Source organism: Chiloscyllium punctatum, chromosome 12 (genome assembly GCF_047496795.1).
Source record: "Chiloscyllium punctatum isolate Juve2018m chromosome 12, sChiPun1.3, whole genome shotgun sequence".
NCBI lineage: Eukaryota > Metazoa > Chordata > Chondrichthyes > Orectolobiformes > Hemiscylliidae > Chiloscyllium > Chiloscyllium punctatum.
In genome coordinates, this window is record NC_092750.1 from 63,783,622 (window position 1) to 63,803,737 (window position 20,116).

The 20,116-nt window shown below is 42.1% G+C and overlaps 1 protein-coding gene across 6 annotated transcripts in view; it reads right to left on the minus strand.

The window, feature by feature from the left end:
* itpr1b (inositol 1,4,5-trisphosphate receptor, type 1b) overlaps positions 1 to 20,116 on the minus strand; it is a 521,994-nt gene that overhangs the window by 270,333 nt on the left and 231,545 nt on the right. For all 6 annotated transcript variants that reach the window (XM_072582660.1, XM_072582659.1, XM_072582663.1 and 3 more), the window contains exons 30-34: positions 17,928 to 18,053; positions 11,364 to 11,564; positions 9,416 to 9,667; positions 7,843 to 7,968; positions 3,486 to 3,614 (exon numbers count right to left, since the gene is read on the minus strand). In XM_072582660.1, the coding sequence (XP_072438761.1) occupies positions 3,486 to 3,614; positions 7,843 to 7,968; positions 9,416 to 9,667; positions 11,364 to 11,564; positions 17,928 to 18,053 (834 nt within the window). The remainder of the gene's footprint in view (positions 1 to 3,485; positions 3,615 to 7,842; positions 7,969 to 9,415; positions 9,668 to 11,363; positions 11,565 to 17,927; positions 18,054 to 20,116) is intronic.

Here is a 20,116-nt window from a genome sequence, read left to right on the forward strand (position 1 = left end):
AACAGAACTGAAAAGGATTAACAATATACAAGCTAAAACAAGCTGAAGATCCAAATATTCTTTTGGATAATTCTAATTCAGGAACTAAATTTAAAAAGAATAAAAATATGATGAATAAATAGATAAAAAGAAATAATGCACAGTTCAAACTAATTCCTTCAAAATCAAATTTTCTTCATCTTTCCTCAAAGAGCAGGGATTTGAACATTTTTGGAACTGAGCATTAAATAAAATTTATTCACGGCAAACTTCAAACGTGTTGCACTAAAACAAAAAAAAATCCGCAAAACTCTTGCAGCTCAACATAAAAACTGAATTGTGCATCTGTTTGGCTGTTGAACTTTTATAAACGGCAAACTCAAAAACGCCACCTCAGCCAAAGTTCCAATGAACAGATTCAAAGAAAGGACAAAGTAAAACAGCTGGAACTCTTGGCAAGAATCAAAATTAGCCGCCCAAGTCACAAGTCTAATGGGAGAGAGCTGGACTTCAGTTGACCTAATTTCTGTATTAATTGACTCACTGTCTTCACTGGACTTCCAATCGTCTGTGGTAAATTTCAACTCAGGACCATTTTGTGAATCACAGCTGGACAGCCTTGAGGCTCAAAACATTTTCCCTTTCCATTGTTCCCACACTGTACATCGATTGGATTGTTACTGCTTTGGCCATTTTGATGGTTCAAAGTCCAGCGTTAACAAAACCTGATGCCCAACTTGCTTCGGCACTGTAATGAACAGTTTGCTACCACACCGGCTTGCTGTCAGTTACAGTATGTGAAGGCATCAGGGAAAGCTCAGCAAGGATTGCCAAGAATACATCGAGGGATAAATGGCTTCAGTTAGGTGGACAGATTGGGGAAGCGGAGACTATTCTCAATGGAGAAGACGGAATAGAGGTGATTCAACAAGGGATTTGATGGAGTAAATATGGAGGAACGGGTGAACAGTACCCATCAGCAACACGGTAAAGGACAGGGACACCAATTTAAGGTGATTGAGAAAAGCAGCCCTGGTTTCTGAGGAATTTTTATTGCACAGCGAATGGTTTGGATCCAGATTGAACCACCACAGATGGAGGAGGAATATTCTGCACAGTCTTTAAAAAGAGATTTAAATCTAAAAAAGGAAACAAAAATGCAGGGATATGGTGAATTGGCAGTGTGGGACCCAAAAGTTGGGGGGTTCAGTGGTCAGCACTGCTGCCTCACAGCACCAGGAACCCAGGTTCAATTCCAGCGTAGAGTTTGCACATTCTCCCCATGTCTGCGTGGGTTTCCTCTGGGTGCTCCAGTTCCTCCCACAGTCCAAAGATGTGCAGGTTAGGTAGATTGGCTATGCTAAATTGCCCGTAGTGTTAGGCGCATTAGTCAGAGGAAAGTGGGTTATTCTTTGGAGGGTCAGTGTGGACATGTTGGGCCGAAGGGCCTGCTTCCACACTGTAGGGATTCTAATCTAATAAGATACCTGTTCAGCGAGCAGCATGGACACAATTGGCCAATTAGCCACTTCATATGTTTTCTTTATTCATTCACGGGGATGTGAGCCATCATTTGTTACCAATCCTGAATTGAATTGCCCTGTTGACGTTTGTAGTGAGCTGTCTTCTTGAACCACTGTAATCCATGTAGGATAGGGACATTCACAATGCCAACTCAGCAGATGCTTCAGAGTTTGGACCCAGTAATGCTGAAGGAACAAAAATATATATTTCCAAGGATGGTGAGTGTTTGGAGGGGGAGCTTGCAACTTTTCCACATATTTGCTGCCCTTGTCCAACTAAATGATAGAGATCACGGGTTTGAAAAGTGCTGTTAAAGCCACTTTAAGTTACTGCAGTGCATCTTGTAGCTGGTAGCACACTGCTGCTACTGTGTGTTGGTGGTGGAGAGAGTTAACACTGAAGATGTTAGATTGTTGCCAATCGATGAGGTTAGGTTTTTTGAGTGCTGCTGGAGCTGCACTAGTCCAGGCAAGTGAGGGAGTATTTCAGTAATCTCCTGACTCCTAACTTCTCATTGGTGAGCAGGCTTTGGGAAGTCAGGAGGTGAATTACTCACTGTACTTTGCCTAGCCTCTGACTTGCAGTCGTAGCCACAATATTTATATGACAAGTCCAGTTTAGTTTCTGGTAACTGCCAACCCTCAGAATGTTGGCGGTAGGGTATTCAGTGTCAATGAGAATCAAGCAACAACAGATTCACTTGTTGGAAATAGTCATTGCCTGACACTAGTGTGGCACGAATATTACTTGCCACCTATCAGTCCAAGGCATTAGTACAAGTCTTTTCACACATGAATATGGAAAGTTTCCGAGAAGTTGCAAGTGATATTGAACATTGCGCAGTGAACATCCCCACTTCTGACCTTCTGAACAGAAAGTCATGTATGTAGTAGCTGAAGGTAGTTGGGCCAAGAACACTCCCCAGAGGAACTCTTGCAGGAGAACCACCTCCTCATGCGACTGAGATGACCTCTAACAAGCATGATCATCCTTCTTTGTGCTTGGTATGATCAAACAGTGAAGAGCTGTCCCCTGATGACCATGAACTCTAGTTTTGTCAGGGCTCCTTGATGTCAGTCAAATGTGGCCTTTTGTCAGACACACCCCTCAGTTTCCCTCTCACATTCAGCTTTTTTGTCTATGTTGAGGCCAATGCTGGATTGAGGTCAGAAAGCTGAGTGGCCCTGGCAGAATATACACGATGCTGTAAAATTCCATAACTCTGTCAAGGTAGGACATCTGGTGTCACTATGCTTCTAGAGTCAGAGTCATGAAACATCGAAACAGGCCTCCGGTCCAACCAGTCCATGCCAATCATGTTCCTAATCTAAACTAGTCCCACCTGCCTGTGCTTGGTCCATATCCCTCCAAAACTTTCCTATTCATGTATTAGCCTAAAATGTCTTTTAAACATTCAAACTGCACCCGCATCCATCACTTCCTCCGGAAGTTCATCCCACACCTGAACCACTTTCTGTGTAAGAGGGTGGCCCTCCTGTCTTAAAAAGAATCTTTGTCCTGTCACCTTGAAAATATGCCCTTTTGTCTAGAGATCCCCCACCCAATGGGGAAGACACCTACCATTCACCTTCAAAACCTCTACAAGGTCACCATTCAACTTCCTCTGCTCCCAAGTCCCAGCCTATCCAGCCTCTCTTTCTACTTTAAGCCCCCTGTTCCTGGCAACATCCTGGTAAATCATTCCTGAACCCTCTCCAGCTTAATAATATCCTTCCTATAACAGGGTGACCAGAACTGGACAGTTTTATCCAGTTACAAGAAAGCCTACGTGTCATCAGTTACCAGGGCAATGCATGCGTTTTGTTTTGCTGCAGGTGACTATCCCCCAGGAGTAATGACAACAATCAATCCCAGTTCATGTTTTTCCCAAACTGGGTCAGGGTAAAGGAGAACTCAAAGCATCCAGCTCTTGGGAGAGGGGAACTACAGCAAACAACCCGACCAGTGATAATATTCCATACCTGCAAACTTGTGCTTTGATCAGAAAAGGGGGAGCTGAAGAAAGTTGTGACGATACTCATGACAGTCTCAGTGACGTATCTCTCCAGGACATTGTCAGCATGCTTTCGGTCACTCGTATTGTTACACACCTGAAAGAGAGAAGTCCAAAGACAAAGCTAGTCAGGTGTATCTGGACATTAAACTCGCTCCATGACTCAGGCTGGAATTTTTTTCTTTTCCCCAGGCATTGAGTCCTCTTGCTGGAAAAGGTAGCAAGAGACACAGCGCTAAATTGCCACAACAAGACTCACTGTCTGCTCCTCCAATTAGGCAGTTGGAAGGGCAACAACAAGCAACATTTCTCCAACATGAAGTCCAGGGGTCCTTCCCACCGAGAGCAGCTTGCCAATCAAAGGCAGGCAGTATGCACACTCAGTTAAGCCACAAATTGGATATTGCTGGGACATCAACTGATACCATGTGGGACAAAGTGTCAGGTATGTTTTCTTTGGAGGGTGAGAGAGGTGGTCGCGAGAGGTGGTGATCAGGCTCTCTCTCAAGGGGTATTAGAGGTCATATGAGAGTGCAATTCTCATTGGTCACCCCCCTTCCCTATATCCCTTGATTGTACACAAATCAGGGCAGGCCAGGGGACCCCAGCATCAACTGACAAGCTGCTAGCAATCATTTACCAGTCAAGTGGGTCCGGTCTGTCTTGTCTCTCCTGGAGCTCAGGCCACAGTTGGCAGAGCAGGACAGTGAACCTTGGGCCTTCCCACCTTTGACAATTTGTCAGGTGGAGGGAGAAGTCAGCAGAGCTCTTGTCCTGGGATTCTTTAAATCGCTCACTGCTTATCTCTTGTTGTACCAGCAAAGTGCGCAGGCGGAATGGTGCAATTATATGATTGAAATGAATAAACTGCATCACTCGATTCAGCACTGACTGCAAGAATCTTTATTGTCACTTTGAAGTTCTCACTGAAACCTCAATTTTTCCTGCATTTCTGGTCCTCAGTTAAGAGCATGAATAGAAATGTGCAGATATTAGTAAGTTCTAATCTCACCACAGCAATTTGGGAATTTGAAATCAGTCCAAGGAAATTGGAAAAGCAAAAGCTTGTTAGCAATGATGGATCATAAAAAAGGTGTTGAATTGTGATAAAATACTAATGTCCTCCAGGAAAGAAAATATGAAAAACACGTTTCCATCTCTGCAGTCCATTCATGTCAGGTAAAGGAGTAAGCTACTTGAGGATTTGGTTCTCTCCCCCACCCCCACCCATCTGATGCAAGTGATACAATAAGGAACCTGCAGCTTCATGATATAGTGAAGGGAAATAGTATCGACACATGCATCTAAGGGGTAGCATGACAAACATGCAAGTGAGATAGGACTTAAGACATAGAACTGAACAGCACAGGAACAAGACCTTCAGTCCACTATATCTGTGCTGACCATAATGACATTCTAAACTAAACTAACCCTATCTCTTGCACATGGTCCCTGTTCCTCCATTCCCTGCCTGCTTGTAGGTCTGTCTAAAAGACTCTTAAACGTTATCATTTCTACTTCTGCCACCTCCTGTGGCAGAGCATTCAAGGCACCGACCACTGTGCAAAAAATTTGCCTTACACTTTAAACTTTTCCCCCTTAAAACTAGTATTTGACGTTCCCAGCTTGGGGGGAAAAAAAACCAAATTGTCCATCCGAGTCATGCCCATTATAATTTTACATATTTCCAACGCCCCTCAGCCTCCGATGCTCTAGTGAAAGTCTTCCAGGTTTGTCCAACCTCTTTATAGCTAACACATGCCAATCCAGGTGACGTCCGGCTGAACCTCTTCTGCAACCTCACCAAAGCCTCCATCTCCTTCCTACAGCGTGGCAATCTGACATGTACTCAGTACACGAAACGTGGCCTAGTTTGATATGTTCGACTAGCTTTCCAGATTACTTGCTCTAACTGCAGACTAATTTCCTGCAATTAATACACTAAGATGCCACTGCATATCAGAAGCTCAACAACTTCTCACTGTTTAGATATTCAGCCTTTTTTATACTTAGTGTGGAAAGAGGCCATTTGGCCCATTAAGTCTGCACAGACACTCTGAGGAGTATCCCATCCAGACCCAGCACCACCCCCATCCTATTCTCATAATCCTGGATTTACCATAGCTAGTCCACATAACCTTCATATTCCTGTCTGCTATGGCGCAATTTAGTGTGCCAACTAGATGGATTGGCCACATCTTTGGACTGCGGGAGGAAACCAAAGCACCCAGTAGGTTACCCGCACAGAGACAGGGAGAATGTCATCTGGAGTTAGCACAGTCACCTAAGACTGTAACTGAACATGGGTCCCTCGTGCTACGAGGCAGCGTGCTGCCCCAATACCAGGGACCTGGGTTCGATTCCTGCCTTAGGCAACGATCTGTGTGAAGTATGCACATTCTCACTGTGTCTGTGCAGGTTACCTATTGGATGCTTTGGTTTCCTCCCACAGTCCAAAAGATATGCAGGTGGACAATTTCACACTTGCCCATTTGCTAGATGCTTGCTGAATCATTGTGGGCTCCTTATGTCCTTTTCATAATGCACTCTCCTACCTATATATTAAAAAAAAACTTTGGATAATGGAAATTTGATCAAGAATAGAAAATCTTGAGAGAAACTCAGCAAGTCTGAGTGGAAGGATATACCTGTAAGGGTTGGATAACCACAAGGAGCAGGAGGAACCTATCTGATACATGAACACAGCACAGGCCTATTTGACCAAATGATCCGTTTGTGCATTCTGAAAGCATGCCAGTCAAGACATTTAGATCAATGGGGACTTCAATATACCTGCATGACCATAAATTCAAAGCACTCTGAATTGCTGGTTAATCATACCAAAGTTATCAAAAATAAAAGATGGGGCAAGATAGGACATTATACAAGTTGACTGTACAGGGCAACCCCTGTATGCATGGAATCGTTTTCAGTTACCCGTGGATTACCGCACCCTGAACATATTTTTGGCAACCAGGGACAAGGAGGCTGCCAGGAAGGTGCGTTGCCCATTGAAATGAATGGGTTTGCTCCTATCTACGGTAGGTCCTGGAACGTATACTCCAAAGGTACGGGGCAGGGGGACTGCTGTAGTTGCCATTCAAGTGCAGATCAACCCAAACCCAGAACGGCCTTCCGTTTTTAAACTGGGTAATTTTTTCATCTACTAGTCTTCAAAGGACCCAGCTAATCAACTCTTCCAACCAAGTGCAATATTTTCAGAGCTTATGTCAGACCCCTTTCCCCCTGGGAAGAGAGCACTGCTGGCAACATCAACATTTGTTGCCTATTCCATACTGCCCTTTGAGAACAGTTATGAGTCAACCACACAGTGTTACATGGAGACCAGAATCTGCAAGGAGAACAGATTTCAATCCCTGAAGAACATCAGTGAACCAGACATGCTTTTTTTTTGGCACAGTCATTGATGGCTTCATGTCACTTTTACAGAAGAGCTTCCATTCTGGTTCATTTTGATTAATTATTTCAATTTAAATTGCATGAACTGCTGTAGTGCGATTTGAACCTACATTCCCAGGGCCTCTGCACTATTTCTTCAGTGGCATTACTACTTATCACCAGGGCACCACTGGGAGCTTCTCGATTTCTCATGGGGTGACAGAGTGCTGCTGAAGGGCAGTTGCATACATTCCAAGTGTAGAAGAGTGGCACTGCAATACAGATTGGAGCTTTTTCTTTTAAAGTTTACTCATATTTCACAATTGTAGACTTTGTTTGCCAGTCCCCACCCCACCAGCTGTCTAGGCACCACATGCTACTGCCACATAACGCTGCAAAGCAGAAGAAAAGCATTCAATACACAAACAGGCTTGCTGTTGTTAAACAATATGCTCAAAGAAGTCTGGATGGCTGAAAAAGTGCTGCACCACTTTCATATATTATGCAAAAACCACCAAAAGAAGAACAACATTCTTCCTCTTCATGTTACCATTGACCTCTTGCAGGGCACAAATTCCATAACCAATTCAAGATATACAGCTCTTTCAGTCACATCTACTTTCTTCTCAATCTATCCTCATTGACTTCCTGTGTTCATAGTCCCTCTGCGAAAGAGATCTGCTACTATCCAAGTCTCACTCTTCTTTCTGTATGAGCCCACAGTTCTGGATGTGATACAGCCAGAAGGTAGGTCATCACATTCCACAGCTCAAGATAAAGGATTGACATATCCCCAAGAGTCAGCCAATGATGCACAGCCACAGCTGTCACACAGTGCTGCTCAATAAACAGGACATTAAGTAGGACCATATATGTCATGCAAAGTCACTAAAAGCACGTGTAATAATGTTAAACTCAATACTTGCCCTGCATATATCAACAAGAAAGTTCTCAAAAAGCTTCCACATGTGGTTGCTTGTGTAAATTTCCTTCATCTCCACCTCTGTGTCCACATAGCAGTGATTGAGGAAGTTAATGTAGGCAATCTTCACCTAGTTATAAAACAAAAACATCAGCAGGAAATAATCTCAGTAGCAAAATCAAGAGATGTCTGAAGGGCAAGAACATTTAATGCCATTAAGTTAACATGTCCAATCAAGTCATTAAGCTAAAGATGGCAAATGGATGAATGGGATGTCCCCACTTCGAGAGAAAATGAAATCTTTAACATCAGTATTCCTCTGGAGAATTGGAAAATCCTGCTGGAATACAATCAAAGCTCTGGAAATGAGGTTGTGCATCCAATATCTTCACTGGAGAATGGGTGTGTAGCATCTGATCAAAGACTCGGATTCAGAAAATAAAGTATAAACAACTTTACCTAAAGTTAAAAGAATTTAACATTGAAACACCGAGTAAAACTTCACTTCTAGCCCTTTGTTATAACAATTAATCTTGTGGTGTTTTGGTTATGAAATGCATGTTTTCTCAAGTGAATTTTTTTGCCTAACTATAACCAAGCATAAGCAACCTTTTTGTGAATATGCATGTCTTCTGCGTGATTTAAAATTGGAACAAAATTCCCACCTGCAGGAGTTATAGGATGCTGCTGTGTAGCCAGAGAGGAACTGAAATCCTTTTTAGCAAGTTACTAATTCCTCCAACTTATTCACACATTTTGCATTAGACCAGAGACCCGAAACATTGGTTTCACTGCTCCTTGGATGCTGCCTGAACTATGCTCTTCCAGCACCACTAACCCAGAGACATTCTACTCCCTAGCAGCCAGCCAATCAGAAATTTGAGGTTGTGAGGTTCCAAACATGATCAGGTTTGGCTGTTGGCACTGACTTGCAGCTTTAGCTGGACAATAATTTCTGTGTCTTCAGCTTAAAGGCAGTCTGCTCATGATTTTGCAATAAAAAGAGTCAGACGGGGTGGTTAGAGATTAGGAATCATTAGTCACTGGCAACTCTGACAACATGACATTTACTTCAGCAGAAACAGACCTCAAAATAAGAGATCAACTCAAATAAGCTGCAGCAATGTGAACAGGTAAATAACAAAAGAAGTGGTTTGAGTACGAAAGGGAAGATAAAATAAAAGGTAATCTTCTGTCAAATCTTTTCTTCTTGCAGTCACCAGCAGACTATCAAGTTTCATAAGGAGCAACAATTAATTAACATGTGAAAAAGAATATGAGTGGTCAGTTGAGTCATTGCCAGTGAACTATTGCCCCTACCCCACCCCACCCACCCATCGAGCATAAATTGTTGCTTCTTTTGCAATTCTGTCCTGACAAGCCTAACATAAAAACTTCAATTACATAGCACTTTCAGCAATAGATAAATATAGATTAATACAGATGAGATAAAATAAGATAGCTTGATTATATAGGATAAGCTATATCAAAGGTTATATTAAATTGAATAAATTATGGAAGGTAGAAAATCTTAAACTCATTTACAAAACAAGAACATTTTCACAAGGCTCACTCACTTCAGGTATGCAATCCTCATGAGTTGATACTCTTACAATGTCATCTAGGGGCAAAAGGGAATTGCACTTAATCTCAGTGTAGACATTCTTGCCCTCAGTGCAGACTGCCAGCAGCTCCACCAAGTGAATATGGTACATGAGAGGACTGTTCTCATCCATCCGATCACGCTCAGAGCGCATCATCTGCACCAAGGTTTGGAATGAGGCTCGGTCATTGTAGAAAATCAGAACATCTTCCCCAGCGTTCACCAGCTGAAAAATTGCAATGGTTCAACAAAAAAGGACATCAGCAATTTTGTGAGCCAAGTGAGTGACATTAGGGTTACGTTAGAAATTAACGAGCACTTTTAAAGGGAATGTGGGATTGCAAACATTGACCACGAGGATACATCACCTAACTCTTGAATGGAAAACTAGTTTACCTCATCTCCATAAAACTCCCCCTGTTGCAATAATCTGGGATGGTGAGGAGCTGATCTTAATATTGGAATTCAGACAGCAGTTTCTTAACTTTACACTGGACCTGCTTAGTGTTGGACAGCACACAGCCACACAGTGCATCTGGCTGACACGAGAGAAACTGATTCACTTTGCTAGCTTTGACTTTCCTTATCTCAATCTAACCAAATGGAAAACATCAACATTTTGAAAGGTCATCAATTTTCAACTTGTCAATGATGTTTTCTTCCTACATTAAACCAAAACTGGCAAGCAGCTGACACAAGGAAACTGCCCGAGGTTGCCCTGAATCAGGCTGCTTTAACGGGAGCACAAGTATGTGTGTTCTTCTGCATGGACAGAGATCCTAGATCATTGAACATAGCCTGGCTGAGGTCACATATTGGCTGCCTTTAATCTCTGGCCAAAACTCACTCCTTGCTATCACAAATGTTTAATGCATACATTAATGCATGCACTATTTTAATCAATCACTCTAGTAGGAAGATATGAATAGGAAGGGTTTAAGAGGAATATGGGTCAGGTGCTGGCAAATGGGACTAGACTAGGTTAGGATATCTGGTCGGCATGGATGAGTTGGACCGAAGGGTCTGTTTCCATGCTGTACATCTCTATGACTATGACTCTTTAACAGCCTCTACAACCTAGAACAACAAGTGCAGGTCGACGCAAGTGTAGGTTTCCAAGTCTCCCTCCAATCCGCTCACCATCCAGATTTGGAAATGTACTGCTGTTCCTGGGTCAAAATCCTGCAGTATCCCCCCCAATGGCATTGTGGGTGCCCCTATAGCTCAATAACTGCAGCAGTTCACAAAAGCACCTTGGCACCACCTTCTCCAGGGCCATTAGGAATAGGCAATAAATACTGACCCAGCCATCAATGCTCACAACTCAGGAATAATTTTTTTAAAATAAAAGAAAAGCATAGCCTAGGAGGCGGCCATTCAGTCCATTGTTGTCACTCTTCAACAGTTATGCCATTAGTCCCATGTCTCCACTCTTGCCCCAAATGCCCTGCAAATATTTTCTCTTCCAGTTTAGACAGCATTTCCTTTTGAAAGCTGATATTAAATCTGCTTTCACTTCCCTTTCAGGCAAGTGCTTCCCAGATCACAACAACATCCTTTTAAAAGTAATTTCCTCTCAACTGCCAACTAGGTCTGGGTACTTCAACAAACCCAACCTCCGATTCTCAGGTTTTTTTCTCTACGTACAAGTAGTCAGCAACCCTCAGCATGCTATTTTCCCAGGCAGAGCGCGGTTACTTTTCGGAGCAAAAGCTGCTGTGCGAGACGACGGCACAAGCCATGATTCAAAAGATGGATGGTCAGAGAGTGAGACCTCACTGCCAAGACCTGGCTTAAATGAGGGGGAGTGGGAAATGTTACAGTTGTGGTGCTTGCAACCCCACAGTATCCCCATCAAGGCCTGGAGCTGCCAGAGTACATGACTAAGCAACGTGCTAATACTTAAAGTCAGCCCAACTCACCTCAGCCATTACCATGTCCTGACACTTCTTTATGAACTTGCCTTCCGCCTTCACGATGGTCTGGAGGAACTTGAGGTACTGGACGTTGCGGCCGTGAGTCTCAATGCAGTGGACAAAGTGTTGCACCACGCGCTCATTGATCTCACTGCACAGCTGGTAGTTATTCATGAAGATGTGCTGCATGGTCACAGCTTCCAGAATCTGCAACGACAAACCTCCTTCATCAGAGTTCTTACCAGCTGATCCCAAACCCACTCCTTCTCCTCCCTCCCCCAACTCTACAAGTGATCTCAGAGCCAGAAAGCTTGAACCCAGGGAAGTACAGCAATTTGGATAGTGGCAAGGAAGATTAGCAACTGAAAAAGGTCAGTTCCACAAAATATAAAATCAATTCAGAGAAAATTTTTTTTTGAAAAAGCAGTTTAGTCGATCTTCATGTCCTGCCCTTTACCTCTTAAACCCTGCATTAAACAAAGTCTTTGGTTATCTGCCTCAAGTTAGCATGAGTGCAAATTGTACATCATGATCTGGATTCAAACAACCAAAGGAAGAAACAGGTTTCCTCCCAAAGTCCAAAAAAGGTGCAGGTTAGGTAGATTGGCCTTGTTAGATTACCCCACAGTATCCAGGTTGGGTGGACTAGCCATATGAAATGCAGGGTTACAGGGATATGGTCTTTTTTTTTGGAGGGGAGGTCTGGATGGGATGCTCTTCAGAGGATCAGCATGGACCCCGATGAGCTGAATGGCTTGCTTCCAGACTGTAGGGATTCTCTCATTCTAAGGAAAGATTAAAACAAAGAGTTTTGGAAGTATTTTAAGGATAGATGCTACTGTGCAGAAGAAAAGTGACTCAAAAATATAGGAGGATTTAGCAGCAAAGTGGGAGATAGCTAGGTAGAAGCTTGGTTAAAAAGTGTGAACTAGTAGAAAATCCTTGAAAAGAACAACTACATGTCAGTAGCTCAGATATTCCCAAGTGTTTCACAGTCAATTAAGTATTTGTCATATGTGTTTATTGTTGTAAACTGGTACTGTGCACATCAACGTCCCCAAAACATCTGAGATTAATGAACTAATTACTTTTTTGAAAATAAAAACAAAATGTTGCAAATACTCTGCAGATCTGACAGCATCTGCTTAGAGGCAAGTCAAGTTTCAAGTCAAATGTGATCTGATGTGGCCTGACTTCTACTTTCCAGCCTGAATGGAGAGATCCTGGACTTCTCGATCAATCAAAAATATCTACCTAACTCAGCCTTCAATACTGTCTGCCTCCATTGGAACTCTCTACCACAGCAAGCATTGTTAAACACAGAAGAGATTCCTTGATGTCCATTTTTGATAGGAGACTGCTTATTTTTTGGCAGGGTTCTGAGGAAGGGTCACTGCACCCGAAATATTAACTGATTTCTCTCCACAGCTGCTGCCAGACCTGTGAGCGTTTCCAGCAGTTTTTCTTTTTGTTGCTTATTTTGAATTGTGCCTCTCCGAGAGAGGAAACAGCCTCTTGGCATTTAGCATTTCAAGCGCCACCCTCAAACCCCACTCCCAGAATTATATAATATTTCAATATGATCTCAACTCATTTCTTCAACACTTCAAATGAGTATAAGACCAACCTGCTCAACCTTTCCTCAAATTAACTCTGTATCCCAGGAAAGCAGCCAAGGGGACCTTGTCTGAATGGCTTCCAATTCAGGCGCAAAAGTAAGGAGACCAAAGGTGCACAAAGTATTGCAGATGAGGTCTCACTAATGCTCTGTCAAGTTGCAGCAAGACCTCCTTGTTTTTTATTCTCTATCCTCCCAGCAATAAGAGGTTCGCCCTCCATTTACCATCTTAATTACTTGCTGCAGCTGCACATTAAAATTTTTGCGACTGATGTACAAGGACACCCAGATCTCTCTGGAGAGAGATGGCAGAATGATGTGATACATTTAACTAATATTCTACTTTTCTATTCTTCCTGTCAAAATGAACAACCTCACATTTTCCCACATATATTCCATCTGCCAAATTTTGTCCATTCATCCCATTATACACAGGCTTTTTGTATCCTCCTCACAGACTACTCTCCTAAGTTAAATCAGCAAATTTGGCTACTCTGCCCCTTAATACATCAAGTATTTTTCTTTTACTTCCCTAATAATGGGTTCTCAGAGGTTCAGAACTGAAGAATTATATTTCACCTGAAAGGTTAATTCCTTTTCTCTTTCCACAGATGCTGCCAGACCAAAGTTTGTTTTGTATTTTAGGTGCGTCTTCTAGATTCCCAGCATCCACAGTATTTTGCTTTCATTTTAATCTTATAAGATACTGCTCAACGGATAATATTAGGTGAACATCCTGCTCTTATATGAAGTAGTGTCATGAGATTTTTCTCAACTAGTTGAGAGAGAAATAAGTGCCTCTGATGGTGCAGCATTCCCTCACTACTTGATTAAGCAGTCAGCCTGGACTTGGGGTTTAAGAACCAGTTCTGGAAGTACCCCTCAGGACAAGAACCAGAACAGTGCCTTTGCTTTGCTCACCTTGTGCTATTCCGAATCAAACAGCACATGGCCACAACCACTCGACAGATAGAGTCTAAAAGAGTTCTATACTTGAGTCCCATTCTGTTTGTGTTCAATCTTTAAAAACTTTCAGTGAAACGGAACATACTTATAGGGAGGTTTCACCAATGGCAAACATTGATGAAGACATACCTGCTCCTGAAGAGTGAATAGAGTCTTTTAAAACAGAAAGCTTCACCTAAATTGATCAAGAACTTGGTTAAAAGGTTAACCTTATGACACAAGATTTCAGGAGTTAAAGATTGCAATCAGCCAATCATGATTCATTCCCCAGAGAAATTCCAGCAACCAACTATCATAAAAAAACAGGTTGCTTCTTAAATCGTTGCAGGATTCCTACCTCCAACTACTCTCTGCTGAGTTTAAAAACTTCTCCACTTTTAATATGTCCCCTTTGGAGACTCTGAAATGCTAATTTGAAAGAATATTCTGCTTTACCTGCATTCTAATCTTTTATTGCTCGATTAATCACCTAACATCTTCTACTGTTGTTCTAATGGACGTTAAGCTAGCAAACCAGAGTCAAACCACAATGACACAGCTTCAGTTTCACTGAGGGGTCGTCAGTACTTCAGCTTTTTACAGTATCATCTTGTTAAAAAAAAAAGTGATGTGGTAACCTTCTAAGTATTGAGAAAGTGTAGAGTGCTGCATATTAAAGATGTATTACAATGACAGATTATCACTTGAAATAGAAAGGATTTTTAAGCAATATAGAAGTGAAAGTACATTTTTTTGGGAAGTTAGACATCCCCTTTTTATAATTAGAACATGGTTTCCAAGTATAAGCAGTTGTGTGTGTGTATACTTCAGTTAACTTTTCCAACATCATCCTGTCACACCAGAAAGTTTCAGACAAAACACAAAAGGGAAAAAGAAATTATGTAATGTTTACATATGAAATAGCAGTCAGCCATTCAGCCCCTCAAGCTTGCTGTGCCATTGATGATGATCATGGCTGATCTATTTATGTTAGGAATTTCACACTCCTATCTATCTAACACACCTTTCATTCCATTGCCCAACATAAATCTGCCTTAAAAATATTCAATAACTCTCCACCAATGGGGCAGTGTGTTCCAATGTCTCACAACCCTCAGAAATAAGTTCTGTCCTGGAAGGGCCATCCTTAAATTTTTAAAACCGTTCCTTCAAGCTCTCGGCTCACCCAGTGGAAATTTTTTTTATCCCCCCACATCCACATTATTAACAACATTCAGGATCTTCCATTATTCATTCAAGTTGCCCTTCACTCTTCTAAAGTCCTGGGGAAACGCTGTTCCCGTGGCACCTTTACATTATGACACAGGAGAACAGGATGCTCAGTGAAGAAAGATTTTCAAGATTGGGGCCAATAGACTGGTCGACCGAAGCAAATTACAAATAAAGGATTGAGCAGAAAAAAAAAGTGAAACAGATGTTGAATTCAGAATCTTTCCAAATGGTGCAAGAGGTTCGAGGGACTACAGAGCTATTTTTAGTTTCAATGTTTGCCTTTCAGAGAACAGAATTCGACTGTCACTGTGGTTCACGGCTCAGGTGACTCAGTCAAAGTTCAAGAATCAAAAGGGTTGCTGGAGAGAGAAAGAGAACCAAGCACAGACATTGGAAAGGAAAAACAGAGCCTTTTCCTGGTAATCATTGAAGGAGAAGTGAAGTGGAGGTTAAGTACACTAAAGGAAAAGGCAATGGTGAATGACTGTAAAATTAACATTGACTATTGACAACAAAAATACCAACACCACTCTGAAAACCAAAAAAGCCAGGCAATCAAGAACAGAGCACTTGGGCTAGGTAATTATGATGGGCTGTTGGGCAAGTTGCATGGTTAATACATAAAGCCATTCAACAGTTTGGTTAACAGGAACAGTTAACTCCAGGTACATTCACATCAATCACTTTAGCAGCAGGATAATGGTCAGAAGCTAATTAAATTGCCATGCTTATAACCTGCTGCTTTTAATTCCACAACTGCTGGAATAATTTTTTAAAAGAATAATAAAATCAACAGTAGAGCTAATTTGGAGTATGATTGATACATCTAACAGCACCCACCTGTCAGTCAGCAATACTCACCAATACTGATCAAACTGAACACAAAAATAAAAACAATGTAGGCTTGGAACCCAATTATGCAGAATTCGCCAAACTTTGGTACATCAGGACAAAAGATAGTGTTTCTTCAGGAAAATAATTAAAAGTACTCAAACTGTACTAGTCAAACAACGGAGTTAATTTACAATTTTGAATCTTAGCTTTACTACCATTCAGAACCTGCAAGTCCACTGTCTTACCAGCAGTTATGTAAACTTCTAATCATATATACTTGGACTGAAGAGAGTACAACTTCCCCAATGCATACAGCGAGTATCACCCAAAGTCTATTAAGACATTTGGAGACTTGGAAAACAAGCGGCCATGCAATTTTTTAAAAAAAAGTTAAATCTGCAGATCTTCATGCAAAGGCCCTTCTGACTTTAATTTTGAATGCTCCATTTAAAGCTAAATTGGAGGGCAGGGTTCCTCAGCTAATGCATTTACTCTACATATTTCCAAACAAATGAATTAACAGTACTCCACCACTGCATTTTTTCTGGTTGCCAGTAGAAAGAGGGCAATAGAAGTGAAATCAAACATCATGTCAAGCCTCAATGTACAAGGCAAGTGCTTGTTAAAGTATTATGTTGAGTAGTTTACCCTAGACAGTAGATTGTGATGCTCTAAAGATGTTAGGCATGCAGAAGCTCGAGTGCTGTGATCACAAACTGACTGTACATGCAGGTAAATAGCAGAGATCCACATAATGTGCTAACTTTCCCTTCAGCGTTCTTGGTAAAATTTAAAACAAGTGTAAACCATAACATCTGGTTCAACACAAGCACAATGGCATTTCTTATTTCATATGGGGTCTTAGTTTTCCTTCTGGAAAATTCTCTGATTAATAAAACTTGTGCACAAAGTGCAATAGATTCTATTGCTTTGGTATCATGGCTAATCAGGAAAAAAAATTAAAATATCACATACAAACCTAGACTATATCTGTTCAAATTGACATTATCCACAACGATGAGGACACAGTTAAAAACAACTTTCTTACTGGAAGTTGCACATTACTGCTGGCAGCGATACAGTTAGCAGTTCATCACTGGAATAATTGTTTTATTTTAAAAAAAAAGTTTCTTACTCATCTTTTGACACTAAGTTCTCTCAACCAAAAAAAGAGAGTGTCTGCTCCCAAAAACAAACCTGGATATGGAGAAAGTCTAAATGAGAGGGAGTTCAGAGGGCAAGGGGAAAGAGGGGGAGAAGAGAGCAGTGATGGAGGGGGACAATGGATGACGAGGGGGAGTGGAAAACACACAATGAGCAAGAAAGGTGGGGATTGGGGGGCTGGGTTTAGAGTTCCAGCGAGAAGGAGCAGGAAAATACTGGCACATGAAAAAAAGAAATAAACAAAATAAAAGTGTGAACAGTTAACGATTGGAAAATGGGCATTCATGTATTCATCAGTTCAACTTTTACCCATCTCTGTAAAACAAACTGACTCCTCTCTGGATTCCACTCTACTTCTGGCACTCTCAGTCACCAGCAAGTCCTGATGGATCATTGAAGTGAGACAAGCTTGCTGCCACAAGCAACACTGATCCCCATTTACGGTTCTGCACATTTCCTTCCTTCAGATTGCCACTGAACGTTTACTCAAAAGGACTAGTTCTCCCCATCCTAACCTAGGTATATGACCCAATGTATCAACTCTACCACTGCTGCTGCTTTTTTTGGTATCTTCACCTAATTTGGAGATGCCGAGCGCACTGCCTGGGGAGTTTATGCTTTACAGCAGCAGTGACCATGATGAAACAACACAGAGCAGAAAGCCATCAACCAATGTGTCACAACAATGTCAATTTAAAAAGACCAAATCCAATAGATACCATCTGTTAGTACACAGTCACCAAACAGGTTTACTGGGTTCCGAGAAATGTTCTTACCCCTGGAGTCAGGAAAAGGTTGATGTGCTTGTGAAGGAGAGCTTGGTTCTGCGGGTTACCAGCGCAGAAGTTCTGCAGAAACTTGTGTGCCAGCTTCATGATGTCTTGCATTCGAATGTCCTCAGCCTTAAGGGAGCAACAGTAAAGACGTTAGTCAACTTTCTATAAGGAATAATGGGCTGCTGAAGGAGCCCTCAACACCAAACGTGCTACTTTGTTTAACAGTCCAAGGTGACCCATCAGCAACCTATTTGACACCACCCCCACCCCCCAAACACCTTTGCTTGCTCCTCAGTGCAGCTATTCAATTAAACTCATTCCTGTTAACTATTCATTCCTAGACTTACGGGCAGCACTGTCAACACAGCATTTATTGCGCATTCCTATTTGGCCTTGAGAAGGCATTGGTGAGTCACCTCCATGAACCACTGCAGACTAAGTGGTGGATCCACAGCCATTGCGCTCAGAGAAAGGAAATTCCAGGATTTGAACCAGCAAGAGTGAAGGAATAGATTTAAAAGGGATTGCAGATGGTTGTGTTCCATGCTTCTGCTGGCCTTGTGCTGCTCAGTGATTCAAGGCCACTGGTTTGGACAGTGCTTTTGAAGGAGCCTTGCTGCTGTACTGGTCCTGGCATGCTGCTCTACATCTCCATGACTCATTGACACAAGGGACATGCAGAGCACGAGTTTACAGACTGAAGTTGCTGCCGACAGACAACAGCATTTCATGGATCTCAAGCTTGGAGCTGCTGGTCTCTTGATTCTGTTCCATTTGACAGGGTAGTTGTGCTCCATAAACAAATGGAGATATAAAGTGGCCTGCTGATGATTACCAAAGACAAGACCTATCACAGAAAGTGTATTTATGTTGTAGAGAGGAGCCGTAAACATAATGCACGCAGCCATCACTTTTAACCTGATGGCCGCATTGTCATTGTGACTTATAGAGGGACACTTATCGATTGGCACAACCAAACTTCTGCTGCTTCACAGGATATATTACATTCTGTTTAAAGAATCAGTGAAACTAAGGCAAAAGGCAATCTGTAGATCAGAAACTTAATTGGTTATCACATTCGTACACATTGGGACTTAAAAGGAAACCTGAAAAGTTGATTGAAAAGGTTGCAATTGTCAGGAGGTTAAGCCCCACAATATTACAGATTCAGATTTCATGGATGTAATGTGGTGTAGGAACATCCACATTAGGAACTGGAGTCGTCTGCTTGGTCCTTCGAGCCTGCTCCACCACTCGATAAAGATCATGGCTGATCTAATTGTAGGCTCAACTCCACATTCCTTCCTACCCTCTCCAACATCAATGCCCTTGTTAGATAAAGATCTATTTAGCTCCGCTGACCCTGCCTCCACCACTCCCTATGAAAGAGAATTCTGAAGTCTCACTACCCTCTTACACCATGCAGGATTCTTACAGGGCTCGAGAGAGTCGATGTAAAAGCGTTGTTTCATAGAATCCCTACACAGTATGGAAGCAAGCCATTCAACCCAACAAGTCCACAATGGTCTTCTGAAGATCACACCCAGACACACTCCCCCGATGCAATGTCTCAAACCCTGCATTTCCCATGGCTAACCCATGTAGCCTACACATTCTGAACACCATGGACAGTTTAGCATGGCCCAATTCACCTAACTTGAAAATCTTGGACTGTGAGAGAAACCAGAGCACCCAGAGGAAATCCATGCTAGCACAGGGAGAATGTGCCAAGTTCACACAGACAGGCAGCAGTGCTAACTACTGAACCTCTTGGGTGGGACACAGTCTTGGACCAGAAGTGAAAGGTGACCCAGTTAAAACAGAGGAGGAATTTCTTCTCTGGTTCATTCGCAAATGTATGGAATTCTTTAACACAGAGGTCTGGGGAGGCTTGGTCATTAAGTACCACATACTCAAAGCTGAGAATGAACAGATTTAAGATCAGCAAGGGAATTTAGGGTTATGAGGAAAAAAAAGTCAGCAAAGTGCAATTGATTATCCAATCAGCCATGATCTCATTGAATGATAGAGTAGATTTAACGGGTTCAATGGCCTACGTTTGCTCTTATGGACTTGGAAATAAGTCCTTCTCATTGCCGAGCGAAAAGAAAGACTTCTTTTATCAGCCAGTTCTAGTCTTTGAGAGGAGAAACATCCTGTCAGGATCTTGTGCATCTCAACCACATTAC